The sequence below is a fragment of the Talaromyces marneffei genome, chromosome 3 (genome assembly GCF_009556855.1).
Source record: "Talaromyces marneffei chromosome 3, complete sequence".
NCBI lineage: Eukaryota > Fungi > Ascomycota > Eurotiomycetes > Eurotiales > Trichocomaceae > Talaromyces > Talaromyces marneffei.
In genome coordinates this window covers 222,094-241,027 of record NC_072350.1, presented here as the reverse complement: position 1 = coordinate 241,027, position 18,934 = coordinate 222,094, and the positions used below count along the sequence as shown (strand labels likewise).

Below are 18,934 nucleotides of genomic sequence, written 5' to 3'. Positions count from 1 at the left end.
TGAGATTATTCCAGACTAGTAAATAGATGATGATATTCGAGCTTTTTGATGATGTCTGATCTGGTGGAGACAAAGATTCTGCGGGGAAAATGGCTTACACCACCGGTGACAATCAATGTGTTAGATAATCCGGGTATCCAGGAGCAGTCAAATGAGGCAGTCAATCAGAAGCTCTACATGATGGCCCCCAGATTTACCCCTCATGATAGATCACAAATTACGTCGACCATACACAAAATCAGCTCACCAGAATGTCTATAAGAACCCGGCTTTGGAACATCATGTAGACGGAGAGACAGAGAACTAAACAGATACAATCTTGCTAGTCACTTCTTCCTTTCTTATACTTGTAAAATACATTCAGGGTTAGCCGGGAGTAAACCCGCCAATCCGACACAATGCCTGAGGCATAGGTCTAAGGATGCGCTTAGGGTTAATGCGCGTAGGGTTATGGATTGAACTGCCGTCCTTCACCGCTTGATAACCAACCCTACCTGATAACCGATTTTGGCGAGTTGTGTACAGGGTGAATGTATTTTTTAGTGTAGAAAGAGAGGAAAGTTACATTTGTGAAATATGGGTGTATATTTAACGCTCTTATCCTCTATCGGCTAGTTTTTTTTAACTCTTAGTTAATGTTCAGTTGGCATTAGTGTGTTAATAGGAAACCCTGCAGCGAGATCCTCGAGATACTTCGTATTCAATATTGGTAAAGAGTAAAAAATACGATCGTACACCTCGTATCCGAATGCCCATAAGGTAACTGTGCGGCCTCTCCCCGGCAGAAATACATATTATCCATAAGAAGCCTACTCACCACCGCCCGTCTCTACAAGTTTTATCAGTTGCAGACCTATGTAGTCATTGGGAAGAGATTCGAATGTGATATCACAACGGCTTTCAATCCTAGCCCTTTAGGGACGTGCATTGGGTTAATCGAAAAGCTTATGAGCTGCTTGAAGCTGATAACATTAATTTCGCTATCCTACGAACTGTCTTATCGACTGTAGTTGTTGATAGGGTAGAAATGTAGGCTGGAACATTTTACCTTTTTCGGGCTTTCCTAACATCAGGTCAGGCTTCAGGTATCGCACTGAGGGGTTTTGCCGAGTTCAGAATCCGGGTTAACATGCACCCGACCTCATTCAACGCTATAATATTGGCGGTCTCGAATTATCTTGTCAACTAGTTATCTCCGTGCAAAGCCACAGAGGACCTTTAGGAAGCAAAGGTAGCATCAGCTAGCAATTTCTTCACTTCTTGGCCTTGATACGCAGCCAATCACATTGGTGTGAAACCTAGATTATCAACAGAATTGACATCCACCTGCCCAGTTTCAAGCAGAAATTGTACCACCTCGACATCGCCAAGTATAGCAGCATGTGATAATAGTATATAACTATCATTATCCTTGCAATTGAGATCGACGTTTCTAGTTTCAAGTAGCAGTTTCATATACTCTTCATCACATTGTGATAGTGTGGGTGATAGTGCGTAGGAAAATGGTATGTTGCCATAGATACAATCTCTAGAGTTAACATCCATGTTTTCTATTGTAAGCAACAGCTTGACTAATGTCTTTTAGCGGTTATTTATTGCCTGAGATTGACATCTATATCTCTAGTTCCAAGTAATAACTTGACTATTGCTTCGTGCTTGCGGCATATAGCCTAAAACAGTGGTGTTTGATTAATGACATCTCTGGCGTTAACGTCAACCTTCCTAGTCTTAAGTAGTAGTTTTACTACTGCTTTATAGCCCTCTATTGCAGCAATATATAATAGTATACATCCATCGTTATCCTTAGAGTTCGCATCCACTTTTCCTATCTCAAGCAGTAGCCTTACTATTATTTTATAACCGTTATTTGCAGCGTGAGACAATGGTGTACGGCTACTATAATCTTTAATATTAACATCGACTTTTTCAGTCTGAAGTAATAGTTTCACTAAGGCTTTATCGCCTTTTACTACAGCAATAGATATTGGTGTGGAACTATTTGTCGTAAACCGGGTGCTTCACAAGCGTCTAGATCAGAGTAAACTCGTCACTGAACGGCGGTTCGGTGGTATTCTGCTTAAGAAAGGGCAGGTAGCCTAAGTAATAAACAAGATAGCCTTAGTTAACTAGATCTATGAGCAATAGTATACTCAAGGTTAAACAGTTAATTCAAGACGATAGAGACATAGAGTAAAACTAAATACATGGTAAATGAGCGTCCTTATATATTCCATCGTCATCATAGCCATCAGAGACTTTCTCGGAAGTCTCTGCTGCAGGCTTCATATCTATCATAGATATTCTCGTTATTCTATGATACCCTAACCCTAGTGGTTGCGGATCATCCTTTGTTCCATCATGCATTAGCGTCCGTAGACTACCTAGCGTCTAATCTATTGGCTGTGACTTTCTTGAATCTCTGACACTATTATTATATTTAGAATTGACATCTACTTTTCTAGTTTTAAAAAGCAGCTTTACTATTGATTTATAGCTATTTAATATAGCCATAGACAGTGGTATTTAATTAAAAAGACAGTCATTAATATTAAAATTCAAAGATCCATCCATAATTAATAACTTCACTATCACTTCGTGGCCCCACCCTGTAGCATAGAATAGCGACGTCTGACCGTGACCATCCTTTGAATTGATATTCACTTTGCCAGTGTGGAGTAGCCACTTTATTAATCTTTCGTGACTGTATAATGCAGCTTGGGATAGCACTGTGCGATTATATATATCCTTTAAATCGATGAAGAATTTTTCAGTCTTGAGTAAAAGCTCTACTACTGCTATGTGTCCGTCTTATACAGTCAGTGTTAATAATGTTGTACCATCTTCAGACAGATTAAGATTAGCCAGGCTCCTTTACGAATGCTGAGTCGAGCAGTAGCCTCGCCACCAACTTTAGCGGCCCACAGGAGGGCCGAACTGTTGCTTCTCTAGCAGTTATATCGATACAAAAATGGATTCAAAGCATGGTAAAGGCGGCTGTTGGCTCGACATAATGTGTTTATATAGCTCTCCTTGTCCAGAAAATGTGCTATCAATCGTAATAATTCCGTGGGCAGATGATCCAGAATCATTTTGTTGTGTTTGAAGGTAGGATGTGATGTAAAGATCGCTATCGATTTGGCCTGTTTGATTTAGGCAGATGTCGTGGGGCCTGCGTCCAATAACGTTAGCTCGGTATCCAACTGCTGCCATTCTGATATTGAACAACATCTTCGGAGACTGCGTTTGGTGAGAACAGGCGTGTCAACCTGTATTATGCCAGCAACTGTTTCCAAAATGGTTAAATTCCCAATATTTTGCCATTGTTGATGAAAAGGAGGACTTGAATCCACATCCATCCACCATGTCCGGATCCACGGTTTGGGAACAGGCCAGTCAGCAGTTTGCAACCCTCGAAAGTACCGAGGATGGGCATCTGTAGAAAGCAATGCCCAAAAGGGAAAAAAAAGCCTTGGGTGGCAAATACCTTCGAGGTGGGCAAAAAGGTAAATGACAAGAGTGGGATTCGAACCCACGCCTCTTGCGAGAGATGCATACTCATATATAAGAGAATATATGGATCATATTATAAAGGGTGAGCCCTCCATAAGTAACCTTGAGACATCCGCCATAGACCGCTCGGCCATCTTGCCAGATAATTAGGAAATATTGCCCCCAATAGCTGTCATAGTCGAACGGTTATTGTACGTGAGTCGGTTTCCTTGTTATCTCTCAGAAGCTCGCCAAACATACTCCGTAGTATATGATTCCCGATGTCATGGGGCATCTTCCATGATTGAGATGAAAGGCCCTTGAGTATGGACTTCGGAATCGTAATATCTATATATCCCTAAAAATTGCCACCTATAACATGCCCAGTCGTTCAGCATAATAGTTCAATGTTAGCTCCCGGTGTCCTCTTCGACAACGAGACCAGACTTGGGTGGTTCACCGTTCTATATCAAATCATCAAATGACACACGACTCGTGCTTAGTGTGACAGCCATACACGGCTTAGGCCTTCGTCCTGGAAACTCCCGTCAATATCCTTTGTTTACGGGACATACCTGAATCTTTGTACGTAACTAGATAGTATTGGAAGGAGATATCCGGAGCATGAGGATATGAGCTCACGTGCCTGTTGCCTATATATATGGCTCCAGTGCTCAACTCAATCCTAGTCTTCTATTCTCCTCTCCATGCTTAGTTTTCTCGTCGACCGCTACCCAATAAGATATATTGGCCTGGGCACTTTCACACTTAGTTAAGGTAGGAAATATTTATCCTTGAAGGCACGAAATCATTTAGGATGATTCAGATTTCACCACAGATTGCATCCTACGGATTTATTATCGGAATATACTCATGGGGATATCTCGCAGGTGCACCCGTGCTTAGCAGGAAGCCTCGTCTAGGGTAAATTGAAAGATTTGAACCATGGCAAGATGGCCGAGCGGTCTATGGCGGATGTCTCAAGGTTACTTATGGAGGGCTCACCCTTTATAATATGATCCATATATTCTCTTATATATGAGTATGCATCTCTCGCAAGAGGCGTGGGTTCGAATCCCACTCTTGTCATGAACTTTTTTTTTGCCACTCTTCCTCCTCGGGTGTTCTATGACGACTAGGTCTTTATTTCAGTGAAGTACAGTATATATAGCAAGGAAACGTAAGTATGAGAGAACTATGCGGATTTATTGTTGGGTAACTTGTGGATGGCCAATCCTGCCTCTCTTCAGCCTTGCGTACTCTCGTCAGTTTCTTACACACCTGTGAGTTTATCGACGATGTTATTGTGACTCTAATGGTCTAAAAACGTACATTGGTTTACCTGGGACCACATTACAGCCTGACTATATATAGAATAAAGCGGTGGCGTTTCCAGGTACTAGGATTCATACACACCTGTAGGTCTGCTTTTGATCGAGGACAGCCTAGTAATATATTATACCAGCTGTAAGCCGACACCTGGAGCTACCAAATTTTTTATCGAAGCAGCATGAAGTAAACAAGGGCTGGGTCGAGGGTCTGTAGGCACTTAATTTCTTCATTTTGAGTTTGGAGTGCTCATTCTAGTGTATAATATCCGCTTGGAGCTGGATCTATCTGGACCGAGGAAATCGTAAGGAGTGTCAAAAGTTAGAAAGTCAAAGGGATATAAAAAATGATGGCCTAGTGACACAGGCATTGACACGACTTTGTATTGCTACACAAAGTATTTTTTCAATGTTGGCAGCCACCATCTGTCATCTTTCGAACGGTTCGGCTGTTAGAGAAAATTCTAACACGGGCTACCAGTAGTAGTTGTGTAGCTATTTAATAATACTAGAAGCCTGTTTACACTATTACATAGCTTAAAAATTTGAGCCGAGCTCTAATACGTGCCGATTGACAAGCCTATATGAAAGTTAATTGGCAGGTCGCGCAGCCAGCGTATATGCTCGCAAAGGATACCTACCCATCATATCAGCCAGTGAACGAAAAGGCTCATTTACGTGCCCACTAAAGACTCACTCAATGATACCTCAATGTAGGCAATGAATAGTGTTTGAAAAGCCTAAAAATCCACTCCTTGGTGATACATAGTACTAGTTCTAATACTTATTTGGGAACGCATCCGCAATAACTAGTCCTCTTGTACTGTTTGTTCGTACTATCTCTCTTTTCTTTTCATTCAAGCTAAGTCTGAAAAACGAACGATCTAGAAGATGAGATATACTAAAACAAACATCAACTGGTCTCACCCAACTTTCTCTTCTTCCCTCGAGAGAATTTTTTAAAGTACTGCCCCAAATTATCTGTATAACCACCCAATACGAATTTTTGCAGGGCTGGTGGAACGTCGGTCATCTGACTTTGAATAAAAATAAATCTTCGTGGCCTGGATGCTATTATATCATCGTTATCTCCATTCACCCAGTCCACAACCGAATTGGCTTTATAGGGGTCGCATTCTGAATTGGATTGAGGATAGAAGGTACGCGTGCTCCCATCCTCATATGTAAGCGTCACCCGGATTGCAAGACGGCGGCATGGGTCAGTATCCAAAGCTCGTAATGCCCAAACGTTGTCATGTCGGCCTTCTGCGAACTCAAATTTCACTAATGCGTTGCCTCTTTGCCCCTCCATTGGTGCATCTGTTATAATTAATCTCATCGTTGAGTGAATCAGGATGGTATATTTGGGGTTCCTTTCTTTTGTTGGTTTATAGGAATTGCGAGCAGTCCCCACCGTGGGTTCAGGTACTATCCAGCGATCAGGATACTCACGTCCTGTTTGAAGACTGGCTATAGTCCGTCTGACATGTATGTTCGATGGTCCGTTGCTAGACCAACGTCGAATCGAGTGACCAGATTTGGATCTGGGTTTTGAGACTAGATCGATGCAGGATTGTCCTTGTTCGTTGATAGTGATAGTAACGTCTTCCATGGTTGAAGTAATCTCTTCGGCCAATTCAAGTGCTTGATCAAGCTTCCCGACGTCGACGCCCCCAATTTGAAAGTTTTCAAATTCGTTGCTTCCATGGGCGTCTTCGGTTTCACTATCTTGAGAGTCGTACTCCTTGTAGTGCGTATCAAGGGTCGAGGTATCTTGATATTGACTACACGCTGTTGGTATGAGTTGGTTTGTGGGACCATCTTCTTCACCTTGAATGCTATCTGCTAAAGTGGGTACCAAACTGTGAATTCTCGGAGAATTCTCTGCTGATACTGGCTCAACAATCGCATCTTCGGGATCTTGGGCAGACATGCTCCGATAAAGATCTTTAATTTCCTCAATCTGTTGCTTGGAGGCGAACCGTCTCGGCCCACCCTTCTTTCGAGGAGCAACGAGATGCACTGGGGTATTTGTTATGGCCCTGAACTCTGTTGGGCATCGGGATGCGAATCGAGCTAGAATCAGACAAGCATGGGATAAAGTGACTCCATTTGATGCTAGTTTATTGATATCTTCAGTGTTGGTAAATCCTTATCTGGCTAGCCACACTCGAATTGCTGGGTGAATGTTGTTAACAGTCATTGGAGCCGCGCCCTTTTGTTCAGCTCCACGAAGTCGCACAAGCCGGGTTATTGCTCTTGAATTATCCAAGAAGTAAGGGCTGATGTTAAGGGTTTTCGTCCATCTCATAGCAAAGTGGAAAAGTCGCGTAACATGAGCTATTTGTGCATCCGTACCTGTGAGCACATGTAACATTGAAGTTGGACATTTCAGATAGAGGCGTTGAATATTGATTCCGTCCATTGTTTCGACGTACGCTTCGATTGTACCATAAGGCAAGGCAATATTGATTCGGCGTTCCTTCAGATGTTCAGTCAGGATAATTCCAACCGGATTGTTACCGCAGAGGATAATCACTTGTAGACGGCTTCGTGCAATCAAATCTTTCGTATAATTTCTGACTAAGACAAGTTCTGTCCGAGTAATTGAATTGATTGGGCGACATGCATCGGCGCTTGTATATTGACGGAAACTCCACGGCCAAGCTAAAATATTGGTCTCATTAAAACCAGACTGCTTGATCCCATATGGCAAACCCGTTGATTCATCCATCCCCTCCTTTTGGTAAACCTGGTCAAAAACCACGCCAATCTTAGCCTCTAATGAGCCAAAGGGAATTCGTCGAGTCGTTTCATCTGATAGTGTGGTTTCGAGGCCATTGCAGAGCCCGATGAACCATTCCTCAATATTACCATCCTTCCGGACAGGTGAAGTATTCTCACCAGGGATAACCAGCCGAGAAAGAAGGCGGTTCACTTTTGTCCCTGTTTTCACAGCCTCGACGTAATCCTCGTTGGTAATGACATGAGGCGTCTTATCTGTATCCCAGCGCTTCTTTTGTTGGCTGGAGCGAATAGTAGGCCAGGCTTTGATATCAAGATCCACCGACTCCTCACAAAGTATCGTAAAGCTCCGCCGTACTTCTTGGCCTAATGAGACAGTCTGGTACAGCGGAGGCACGATATTCAGTCCTAGCATTGTAGAGTTTTGAACATTTTCTAGCTCGAAGTACTCTTTCAGTATCGTAGGAGGCAGAGTCTGAAATGCCATGCATGGGACCATCTCGAGAATATTTTTCACTAATATGAGGAGAGTCTGATCGTAGAATTCACCCACTTGATCTGGACCGGTTTTCCAGAGCTGGATGAAATTAGGATGGCGGTGGCCATATCCCTTTATGGGCACGTGGTAATGAAGGGCGGAATCATAATTTGCAAGGATTGCGTTGATATGGTAGTTCTTACGCCGTTTTGGAAAATTCGATTGTCCCACGTAAGAACGAAAATAGGCTGGATTACGGTCGTCCGTGATGAAATCCAGATATCCACCATCTACTTCCCAATTTATCGAACTTTCGGACTGGAGATTCTCCAGTTGTAGAAGTCTAGAGTCATTATGAGTCAAGTGTCTCTTTTAAATTTGATAGAAGGAATATGAGAACTTACCGAAGGGCTGTAATGGTTTCACCCTGTAGCTCTTTAATCTCAGGATTAATGAAGCTGACTAGCTCTTCCGCTGTCTCCTCGACACTCTTTTCGGCCATTAACTGAGGATAATTGAAAGGTTTAAGACTTGGGTCTCTTTCCTCGTCAAGGTACCTCAACAGCTTCTCAGTCAACTCAAAAAGGTTAGGGAAAATAATGGTATGGGTTACCAAGCCGTAAGGCTGTGAACAATTAGAACGCCATAAATAATGTATAGGTATCTTTGACTGAGTTATCTAGATAGAGAGACTCACATCCGGTGGTTCGATTTGGATGAGAAGCTGTTTAACTGGAGCTCCTGAGTTCCCTACAGTTGTCATAGTTGGTGGTACTGCTGGAATTGTAGTTGGAGCTGGACCACTTGGGTTTTCTGGAGTTGCCATAGCTTGAGGCACAGCTGGAATTGTAGTTGGAGCTGCACCACCTCGGTTTTCTAGAGTTGTCCTAGTTGGTGGTACTGCTGAAATTGTAGTTGGAGCTGCACCACCTGGGTTTTCTGGGGTTCTCTGCAAACAGCTTGGGCACTGCGTGCAGACAGGGCAAGGGCTGGTAGCTGACTTGATATGTCCTGGTAGGTCATTTTGTCGACAGACTGGACAAGAAAAGCGAACCTCAAGATATCCCGGACGATAACGCACCAGAGACTTGCAGCAAGGCGCCATTTCTTCTCCAGTATCGGACTCTGCCAAAAATGGAAATCTGACACGAAACAAATATGAGCTTGAAGCCAAATGATAAAACTGTATCCAAGGAGTTGTTTAGAGGATGAACGAGTCGACTGATTGTTGCATGTAATTTGTAGCGTTGGGTCTAATGAAAAAGAGATCCAGCGAAATCTAGATAGAGATCTAGGTGAGGACAAAGGAAGCTAAAGACTCTCTGCCTATTTGTCAGTGAGTGTTTGTAAAGTCTCCTCCTAATTTGAAAGGTAGAACTATCTATGTTTGTTTACCATTGAAAATTTCTTTGTCTGAATCGGATTCTACTTCGTCTTGGAGTACTTTCTATGTATTCTCATACAAACGGACGTAGTTTGTTCTGAATAGGATGATACTCTTAAAAAGGTTGTGATTCAATACAATCCACGCAATGGGATACAGAGCATAAAGATCATCTTTGAATGTTGGATTGCGACAACACCAACCTTATGTATTGAATATAGCTACAAGTGCATACAAAAGTGCTCGCACACCGAGAATAAGAAGCATAGAGAAAGGAAGAAGAAGAGAAAACAGGAATCCATCTGCCTATGAGCAAATATACACTCCTGTGTGTGTAACCATTTCCCAATCTGACACCGCTGAGTTTATTTCCAAATCAAAACCGCCTAGGGTCTCAGCCCTAGGTCGGCAAGATCCGTCGAGTGTCGGCTCTGGTCTGGTGTTGAGCCACGGCGTTATCGCGACTTGTTTCTCACCCACTCTATACACAGTCGTCATCTTACTCGCCAAGGTAAGTACCTCCTCACACTGTATGCCACGGTGAGTTGCTCATAGACTTTGCAGCTAAAACAATACGACTGGAATGAATTCAAAGAATCACCCTAATAACCGACGAACTCACACCCGAGGAACTATGCCCATCATGTTGGGACTGCTAAGAAGGCGCTGATGGGACGGTTAGTTCCTCACTTTCTTCCTGGTCTCGTTGTTCCTGCTGACGGTGTCTCCTTGTCTTCCTGACCGCGAGGATGTTGAGATATGGAAATCCAGCATGGACAGACACCGGGTCCAGGAAAATGACTAGGTCTAAAGGTGCCTGGGTATGGCAGAATATCACCTCCAAGAAAGATGAACGTGGTTTTATTATCGTCCACCAAGTCAGCCGTCATGCGAGCCAAGGCGCACATATGCCCGACACAATGTCCCCGACAATCAGGAAGATAAACCGATCCATCCCCAAAGAAGCCATAAGCCCCAATTCCGACAATATCCACTGTGGTATGAAGCGTTAAAGTAAATCAACGAGAGACCGGCCCGCAAGGCCAGACGACCGAATCGACGAGTTCGACAACTCTGGATATCCAGGAAGCAGGAGCGGCACAGATTTGAAACCTGGCCCGACGATTACAAAAGTCGACGATGGGAACTCCGAACAATTCTCCGTATGATCCTAGTGATAATGCCACCAAATCACGCGTTGATTAGCTCCAGCGTGACACCACTCTCGACCAGAATCTGACTAATGTCCTTGTCAACTCTCAGCTCTGGAATTGCACCCCCGAAAATCTCGCGGACGCTCGGCGGCAAATTCCAGTGATCCCGTCGACAGTCTATGTCAAACATCAATTTTCGGAAGTTTCGTTCTCGATCAGGAAAGCGGCGTCTGTTAAGCTGATGATTTCGTGGCCGAGTTGAATGGGAGAGAGGAGGCTTTCGGCTTTGACACCCATGACGGTCGTTGTGTCGACCAGTCAGACGCGGTCTGTGTTATTTTATTGGGGGAAATGCGTGATGATGATGATGATGGTGTATACTAAGAATTGTTCTTATCGTCATGACTAGAAGTTGATGGTATAGAATGTCCATAATTGTCGACACATCCTCCAAAATCGACTTGAAATGTAAGCTATTTGTCATGCCATATTCAACTGTGGAGATAAAATTGAAGTATATTCGCAGCGCATTCCAGACCAACTATCACTAACAGCAAGAACAAGTCTTATATAGATGGGCATCATGAATAGGCTTAGATCTGCTGGCCGCGCTTACTCAATAGTATCTGGGTTAAATCGCTGCGTGCCTTGCTTACAACTGTCATCAATGACCTCATGTTAAAGAGCATTTAGTTATTTAGCTGACCTACTATGATGAGAACCTGCCGCCACCATTCATAGTACGACAATTGTTGCATCAGCGAGATAAGGTATTAGGTATCTCTGGCTCAGTAATGCCATGTCGTGGCAGAAAACATATGCGAGGTGTTCTTTTTAATTATTTCCAATTTCTGCGATAAATCACCAAGTAGGAAGAGACAAAATCATCGTTTTGTTACAACTGATGATTGAGAAGTCGCTCACGTTCGTTCGTAATGGTGTACAGGGGGCTGTCTGTATCGACACAGCAACAATTTGTGGATAATTTCTGGCGGACGAACAACACACCTAGACCTTTAATCAAGCGACCATCTCACATGCGCAGAAGACGTCATTATAAGGATCGCCCAGTTCAGTACTACCATCAGGGGTATTAAGTCAGCAGTGAACAGCACGTTGCAATCATGTGGCGCTTGTCAAGAAGCACCCTATTTGTGTCGTGTATCGCGACATTTAGATCTCCAGAATCCTGCAGATTGTAACCCTTGAATAGACCGGCTATCCTATAGGAAATCTGCTGTGGATAAAGATCTGATCTAAGGTCGCAATTTTGGCCCTTTTATTCTCATCTCCATCCTGCTGATGTAGAAATCCGAGGTGGTTGTAGCCTGTTGAAATGAAGTCGAAGTGGGGTGAAGATTGCCTGAGGAAAGGAATCAAGCAATACTACCTACCTATGTATAGAACCATGGTTGCAATGCTATTGTTTCGACTCCTTTCGTACACGTGTAATATTATTATGTCGAAAATCGAGAATGAGTGCGTGACCATTACTCTTGCAGGACGTTTCATGCGTTGCGTACCGTTACAGTGGGATATATTGACCCCTAAATTAGCAGCGACTAACCAGACCAGATCCGGGGGGCCAGAATAGACTCGACCATGTTTTGCTCCATCGCTTAGTGCATGATGAATAGTATTGTTTGATCTCAACAAACAAATCATTGTCGAGTCTGTTGATGATTAATGGATCAACCTGGTCCGGCTATTTGCTACGTACTACGTCGACTATAGTATACGTACTACGAGTATGTGTACAGGGTCCAGGGTACGAAGCGGGGAGTAATAGTTAGTTAGTTAATTTAACTACGTATTAACCAGGAAAAAGCAACTGGTGACTCTCATTCTGATTAGCCCTCTGTGCGAACCTTACCCGATTCAGCGCAGGATCAGCAGCAACATTGGACACAATTCATCCTGATTGATTCTGGTTCGGGCCGAGTCGATCGACTAGAGGACGACTAAGACGGAGTGCCGAGTCAGACTGCTGATTGTGGAAATATGGAGTAAACACCTCCTCATGATAGGTAATTGACACGCCACGAGCGGTTCAGCCGAATAGTTCAGGGTTCCGTAGAGAGACGTCCATTGGTCCCGTCCCGTTGAGTTTCGAGGTCATTCGGGTAGTCATCTGCTCATGCACACGTAGACGGGTGATATCAGGAAGGAATCGAAGGATATTATCGAGGATCTTCGATCGAGTGTGACTGTGTCAGGTTGCAGTTTAAGTTGTCGGACACAAAAAACAAAGAAAGGACGGTCACGGAAACACTACAAACTACTCCAGTGGGCTGCGGCCCCGCCTTAATCTTCTTAACTTCATTGACAACTCCGACTTCCTAACTACTCTGGGCCTAACTAATGTTTACTCTCAACAGACTAAAGCAGGTACCGTCAGGGGCTATTTGCGACTCAACTCGACCAATGCTACTCTGTGCCCCAGAATGAAACGTCAACCGGCTTATGCACACGGGCATCAGCGGCGTGTTTGTGAGGCCGTGGAGTGCACACAAGGTTATCACCTCCCCCGGTACGACCACGACGGGGAGAATATATCTGTATGGAGTACCATGACTCCAATCATATCGAGGAATTAGCGCCAGCTGATCTATTTATACGTTCTCCACACATGCCCTCGGACTTTGGATCTGGAAAGCAACCTCGATGAGTATGGACCGGCTATCGATGAAATGTGGATGGCACCGACTTTTGATAGCGCAGCCACCAGCAAGCTTCGACATGAGTCTACAAAAGGACCACCCCGCCCAAATTTTTAACCACATTCCAATCTGATTTTCAGCATATCGCCATACACACTCCTTTATACGGCATCCACCGGCGACATGCGTTGGTCTTCCGTTCTTTCTTCTGCCCTGCTCGTCGCTGGCGCGAGCGCTTTCTCTCACCATTCTCACAAGAACCCCACTCCGTCACCGAGTGCCTCGTCCTCGGTGGCAGTTTCGATTCCTTCCGCTGCACCTCTCATAGCTGCCGGTGCTGCTGCAACTCCGTCCTACTGGTTGGCCGATATCACTCATCAGGGAAATGCTCCCTTTGCCGCTAGCGGGTACACCGTCTTCCGCAATGTCAGGGACTACGGTGCTGCCGGTTAGTCTATCCCCGACTGTATGATTTAACGGATTTCTGATACTTTAGCAGGAGACGGTGTGACAGATGATACCGCTGCTATTCAAAGGGCCATCAGCGACGGTAACCGCACAGGTCCATCGTCCAACACTACAACCACCATCACCCCGGCTATTGTCTACTTCCCCGCCGGCACCTATGTGATTTCTTCTCCTATTATTGACTACTACTTTACCCAGCTCGTTGGCAACCCCAACAGCCCTGCTGTCCTTCAAGCCACCGCCGGCTTTACCGGTATTGGCCTTATCGATGGTGACCAGTACCAGTCCAGCGGCAAGGAGGGCTGGATGTCTACCAATGTCTTCCTCCGCCAAATCCGCAACTTGGTCATCGACATGACCAAGATTCCTGGCACTACTGCTGCTACCGGTATTCACTGGCCCACGTCGCAGGCTACTAGCCTGCAAAACGTGGTTGTCAACTTGAACGCTGACGAGGGTACCCAGCATACGGGTATTTTCATCGAAGATGGTATGTTTATCTCCTAGTCTTTTGGGAATATAGCTGACGATGTAGGATCCGCTGGATTCATTGGTGACGTTATTGTCAACGGTGGTCTACAAGGTTTCAACATTGGCAACCAACAGTACACCATGCGCAACGTTACCGTCAACAATGCCGTCACTGGTATCACCCAACTCTGGAACTGGGGCTGGACTTACATTGGACTGACTCTCAACAACTGTCAAACTGGTATCAGGTTTGCTGGATCCAGTGACGCTCAAGTCGTCGGTGGTGTCAACATCATCGATAGCACCATCACTAACGTCAAAACATTTGTCAACACCACTTGGACCCCCACTGCCAACCCCGCTGGTGCTGGTAACTTGATCTTGGAGAACGTTGTTTTGGACACTGTCCCCACCGCCGTTGCTGGAACTGGCACTGTTTACCTCGAAGGAGGCTCTACCACTATTGCCAACTACGGCCAGGGCCACGAGTACACTCCTACTGGCCCTGCCACTCTCTCTGGAACCTACGCCGCTGCATCCCGCCCCACCGGTCTTTTGGCATCCGGCACCTCCAACTACTACACCAAGTCCAAGCCCCAGTATGAGTCTTATACCACCAATCAAGTTGTCAGCATCCGCAGTGCCGGTGCTGCTGGTGACGGTACCACTGATGACACCGATGCCATCAACTCTGCTCTCAAGTCTGCTGCCTCCAGTGGTTCTCTTGTCTTCTTTGACTATGGCGTGTACTTGGTCAGCGACACTATCTACTTCCCCCCTGGCTCCAAGGTTGTTGGAGAAAGCTACCCCATCATCGCAGGTAGCGGCGGCAAGTTCTCCGATGCATCCAAGCCCTACCCTGTTGTCCAGGTCGGCAAGAGCGGTGATACTGGTACCATCGAATGGTCCGACATGCGCGTTGGTACTATTGGCGGCACTGCTGGCGCTATTCTTATTGAATGGAACTTGGCCGGCGATTTGGGTTCTGGTGCATGGGACGTGCACTCGCAGATTGGTGGATGGGAGGGATCTAAACTGCAGCTCAGCCAATGCCCAACCACTGCTGCTGTTTCAACTGAGTGTGAAGCTGCGTTCTTGAACGTACACATTACTTCCGACGCGTCGAACGTATATCTCGAGAACAACTGGTTCTGGACTGCTGATCACGATATTGAAGACCCGGCCAACACGCAGATCTCTGTCTATACAGGCCGCGGTGTTCTTGTGGAGGGCAGCAACATTGAAATGTAGGCCCCCTCCTTTCCTCTCTTGTTTTGATTTAGCTAACGTTCTTCTTAGGTGGGGAACCGGCGCTGAACACCACGGGCTGTACCAATTCCAATTCAATGGCGCCTCTAACGTCGTCGGTGGATACTTCCAAACCGAAACACCCTACTACCAGCCCAAGCCCGATGCCACATCCGGCCCTTACCAATCCATCACCACAACCCCCTGGTCTGACCCCGACTTCAGCACCTGCCTCAAAGGCAACTGCGACGCTTTAGGTCTCCACATCACCGACAGCACCGCCATCACCATGTACGGTGTCGGCTTGTACAGCTTCTTCAACGACTACAGCACCACTTGCTCCAACAACGGCAACGGCGAGAACTGCCAGAGTGAAATCTTCCGTGTTGACGGCACGGTTTCTGGTCTGAATGTTTACGGTTACCAGACCGTTGGTACTACGAACATGATTACCATCAACGGCACCAGCGCGGCGCTGTACTCGGACAATTTGAGTGTCTACCCTGACTCTATCGCTTTGTTCAGCTACTAGACAGTTGACTCGCTATCTTTCTCTTGATACTCACAGTATTTAATATGTACCAATTAGTTAACTACTGAGTACCATCCAGTGTATGAATAACTTAATGACATATCCGACCACCCTATCGCACCGTAGAGATGATCAGCAAACTGACTCATAATCGCGCCTTGAAAACAAAACGATTGGCTGTATCGCGGGCTTGGAGTTGTTTCGCGTCTTCTTCGTGTCTAAACGCGCTCTAAACGCGTGCTTCCCGCGTTATCGTTCCCGCGATTCAGCGCCTCATGCTTTTCTCCGTTTCTCATTGGGTCCTATTCGCACACTACGGAGAGACGGTCTGCATATCGCCTCACCGTCTCAACATTTCGTTCTGAGCCGCTGCGGCCCTTGGGGGGGGGGGGAAGGCTCATGCATTTAGTCCATCTCCTACTGGTTCGTCGCGTTTCGTTTCAAGCCCAGAGGAAAAGCTTGCAGTCCACTAATGCATTCCGTCCGCTTCGACCGTGAAACTTTTCCAGTTGACGGCCTATGGGATCGGTTCCCCGTTGTTCCCCTCGGTGGATTTATTGCATTTTCTTGAAGGTTGAGAGTGTGACTCACGATTTAGCTTCTTTCTTCCTTCTCTTTTTTCTAGCGCGGGGTGTGATTGGATTGGATTGGTGGATTCAGTTCTGTGCAGTTCTCTTGCTATCACGGAGCAGGACAGTCGAGGCGCGATATTTTGAATCTACTCCGTTACGAAGAGAGGATTCTGTTCGTGAGTGCGAGAACGGGGTTTGTTTCACGCGTCGATGTCCTTGGCATGCAATGGATATCCATCTCTCGTACGGAGGAGAAAGTCTGAAATTTCTTCGTAGGATTTTGAGTAGTGTGGGATGGTTACTTGTATACAAATATGAATGTCATGCCCGATTTCTGAGGGGTTGAAACTTTTCTGTTTCTTTATCTATCTATTTGCATTACGATAATACCCTTGGATGATGTTGATGTTGATGATGAATACATATTGATGACTTTATGATACTATTGCATTTATTTTATACTATCCTCAAGAAATATCTGGCATATTTCTCCCTGTTCACCATTTCTTCTTGTCTTTTTGGCGATATTGTTGATATTGTTTATCCCACCTTCCTATCCGGGACATAACCCTACCAAGCCCTAACCATCTCCCACCACATATCAAAAAGAAAATGACATCCCAATCCTTCTCCAAATTCTGGTCCACAGACCTTACTCGCGACTCCTTACTCTCATTCCTAGACACTCCCACCCTCAAATCTCTACGTCTCGTCAACCGCGAGTTTGCTATCACCACATCTCGACATCTCTTCCGCGATGTCTCGATTACATTCAAAAGCAGCACATTCACAAAACCAGCGCGCATGGCTGCGCTGGAACGGATTGGATGGAACATTCGCACCGCCACGTTCAAGATTGAGCATGGCCCCGAGACATTCCTCCCGCCGCTGCTGGATCCCATGACGGGAGAGGAAGTTAGTTTTGTGTTTACGCCGTGTGTGCGGAATTCTCCTACTTCTTCTCCTACTGCACCAGCAGCGACTGCTGCTGCTGCTGCTGCTGCGGGTGAAAGGCGAGGGGTATACGGAACATGGGAAATGACCGATATCCTCGTCAAGCAGTACCCTCCCTTATTCCACGCAGCCATGAACGTATCCTCGTTCGTAGCCGCATTGACCTATATGCCATCGCTCCGACATTTAAAAGTGAACTGTGCAGGTCAGGACCCCTCGCACCGCTACCGTCGTAGCGTGGTGGATTACGCTCTCTCCTCATTGAGAATAGCAATTGAGCAAGCTCCCCTGTCGAGACTAGAGGCATTGTCACTTACACCCATCCACCCCGGCGGGATTCAATATCTCTGTCCCATGGCGGGCATAGGTTCGTTGCCGAATAGTTGTCGACGCTGGACGCAGATCCAGCGTCTCGAGATCCACATGGACACTTTTCCTTTTGACAAGGGCCAGGCAACGGATCATTTGAAACTGTTGCATTCCTACTTACAGGCATTTCGAGCTCTGCGCAGTTTTACATTTCGCTGGATCAACGGCGATGAAAAAGGGCCGAGCCCGTTGTCACTCGCGACGGAGCCGGCTCTGTGCGAATTAGCAGCTAGATCGCAGGCATGTCCCAAGACAAGGCATTATTTGCGACCACTAAAATTCCCGTATTTGCAATACATGGTCCTGGGGAATGCGATGCTGGACGCATCGCAAGTCTCGGATTTTCTGACCGAGCATCGCCATTCATTACTCGAATTCGATTTTGAGAGTGTCTCCCTGAGGAGCGGCACGTGGGATGATGCGCTTGCGCCGTGGATGACGCTGTCGAGCGCCGAGTACGATGCTGCTTGGGGTGAGAAGGCGGCCGAAGTGGAAGTTATGGAAGTCCCGTTCGTCCTGGGACCCAGTCCAGAAGAGACATCACCGCCGAATGAGCATAAACATGAACACAAGAGACGAAAGAAAAGGAAGAAGAGACACGCCAGAACGGCCGAGGTCGCGATTAACAACGACCTGTTTGCTTCAACGGCCGCGATGTTGTTAGACGAGGAGCCGGTGCATCGAAGCAATTTGAATTTCAGGACTCTGCGGGAGGGACTGAGTAACTGGGCGCGGTCAAAGGCCAAGCCAGCGCGGATGTTTTGGGGACATGGTCATGATTTACATAAGGCGGTTCAGTCGCCGATATTTGTATAGCCTTTTTCTTTTGTCAATCGATATGCCGAGTAGTTAACTCCTCGTTAACTAGTCAGTTATATAACGAACAAAGTTATATTGCCGTACCTAATGCATAACTATGCGGAGAGAACCTAAGAGTCGGGGAAGCTCAGTTGGGGCAGACCGGAGCCTCGGCATATCACATGTTCTCAACGTCACCTCCTCTTGTTCGCTTCTCCAACTTCTCCATTCTTAACTTTCCCTGTGCTGACTAGTCTTTCTTCACAATTCATTCTTTCATCTGA

The 18,934-nt window shown here is 45.9% G+C and overlaps 3 protein-coding genes across 3 annotated transcripts; 2 read left to right on the top strand and 1 right to left on the bottom strand.

Annotated features, from left to right (window-relative positions):
• Positions 1-5,730: 5,730 nt before the first annotated feature.
• EYB26_003839 (uncharacterized protein) lies at positions 5,731-9,145 on the bottom strand (the record flags this gene model as incomplete). The annotated part of the gene is made up of 4 exons (XM_054263133.1): positions 5,731-6,893; positions 7,176-8,383; positions 8,445-8,665; positions 8,738-9,145. The coding sequence occupies 4 exons, from the start codon at positions 9,143-9,145 to the stop codon at positions 5,731-5,733; spliced, it is 3,000 nt and encodes a 999-aa protein (XP_054119108.1).
• Positions 9,146-13,421: 4,276 nt separating this feature from the next.
• Positions 13,422-15,957, top strand: EYB26_003838 (uncharacterized protein; the record flags this gene model as incomplete). Its single annotated transcript, XM_054263132.1, has 4 exons — positions 13,422-13,686; positions 13,738-14,196; positions 14,242-15,424; positions 15,477-15,957. 4 exons carry the CDS (start codon positions 13,422-13,424, stop codon positions 15,955-15,957), a joined length of 2,388 nt encoding a protein of 795 aa, XP_054119107.1.
• A 1,184-nt stretch (positions 15,958-17,141) lies between these two features.
• Positions 17,142-18,668, top strand: EYB26_003837 (uncharacterized protein; the record flags this gene model as incomplete). Its single annotated transcript, XM_054263131.1, has 1 exon — positions 17,142-18,668. One exon carries the CDS (start codon positions 17,142-17,144, stop codon positions 18,666-18,668), a length of 1,527 nt encoding a protein of 508 aa, XP_054119106.1.
• Positions 18,669-18,934: the final 266 nt, after the last annotated feature.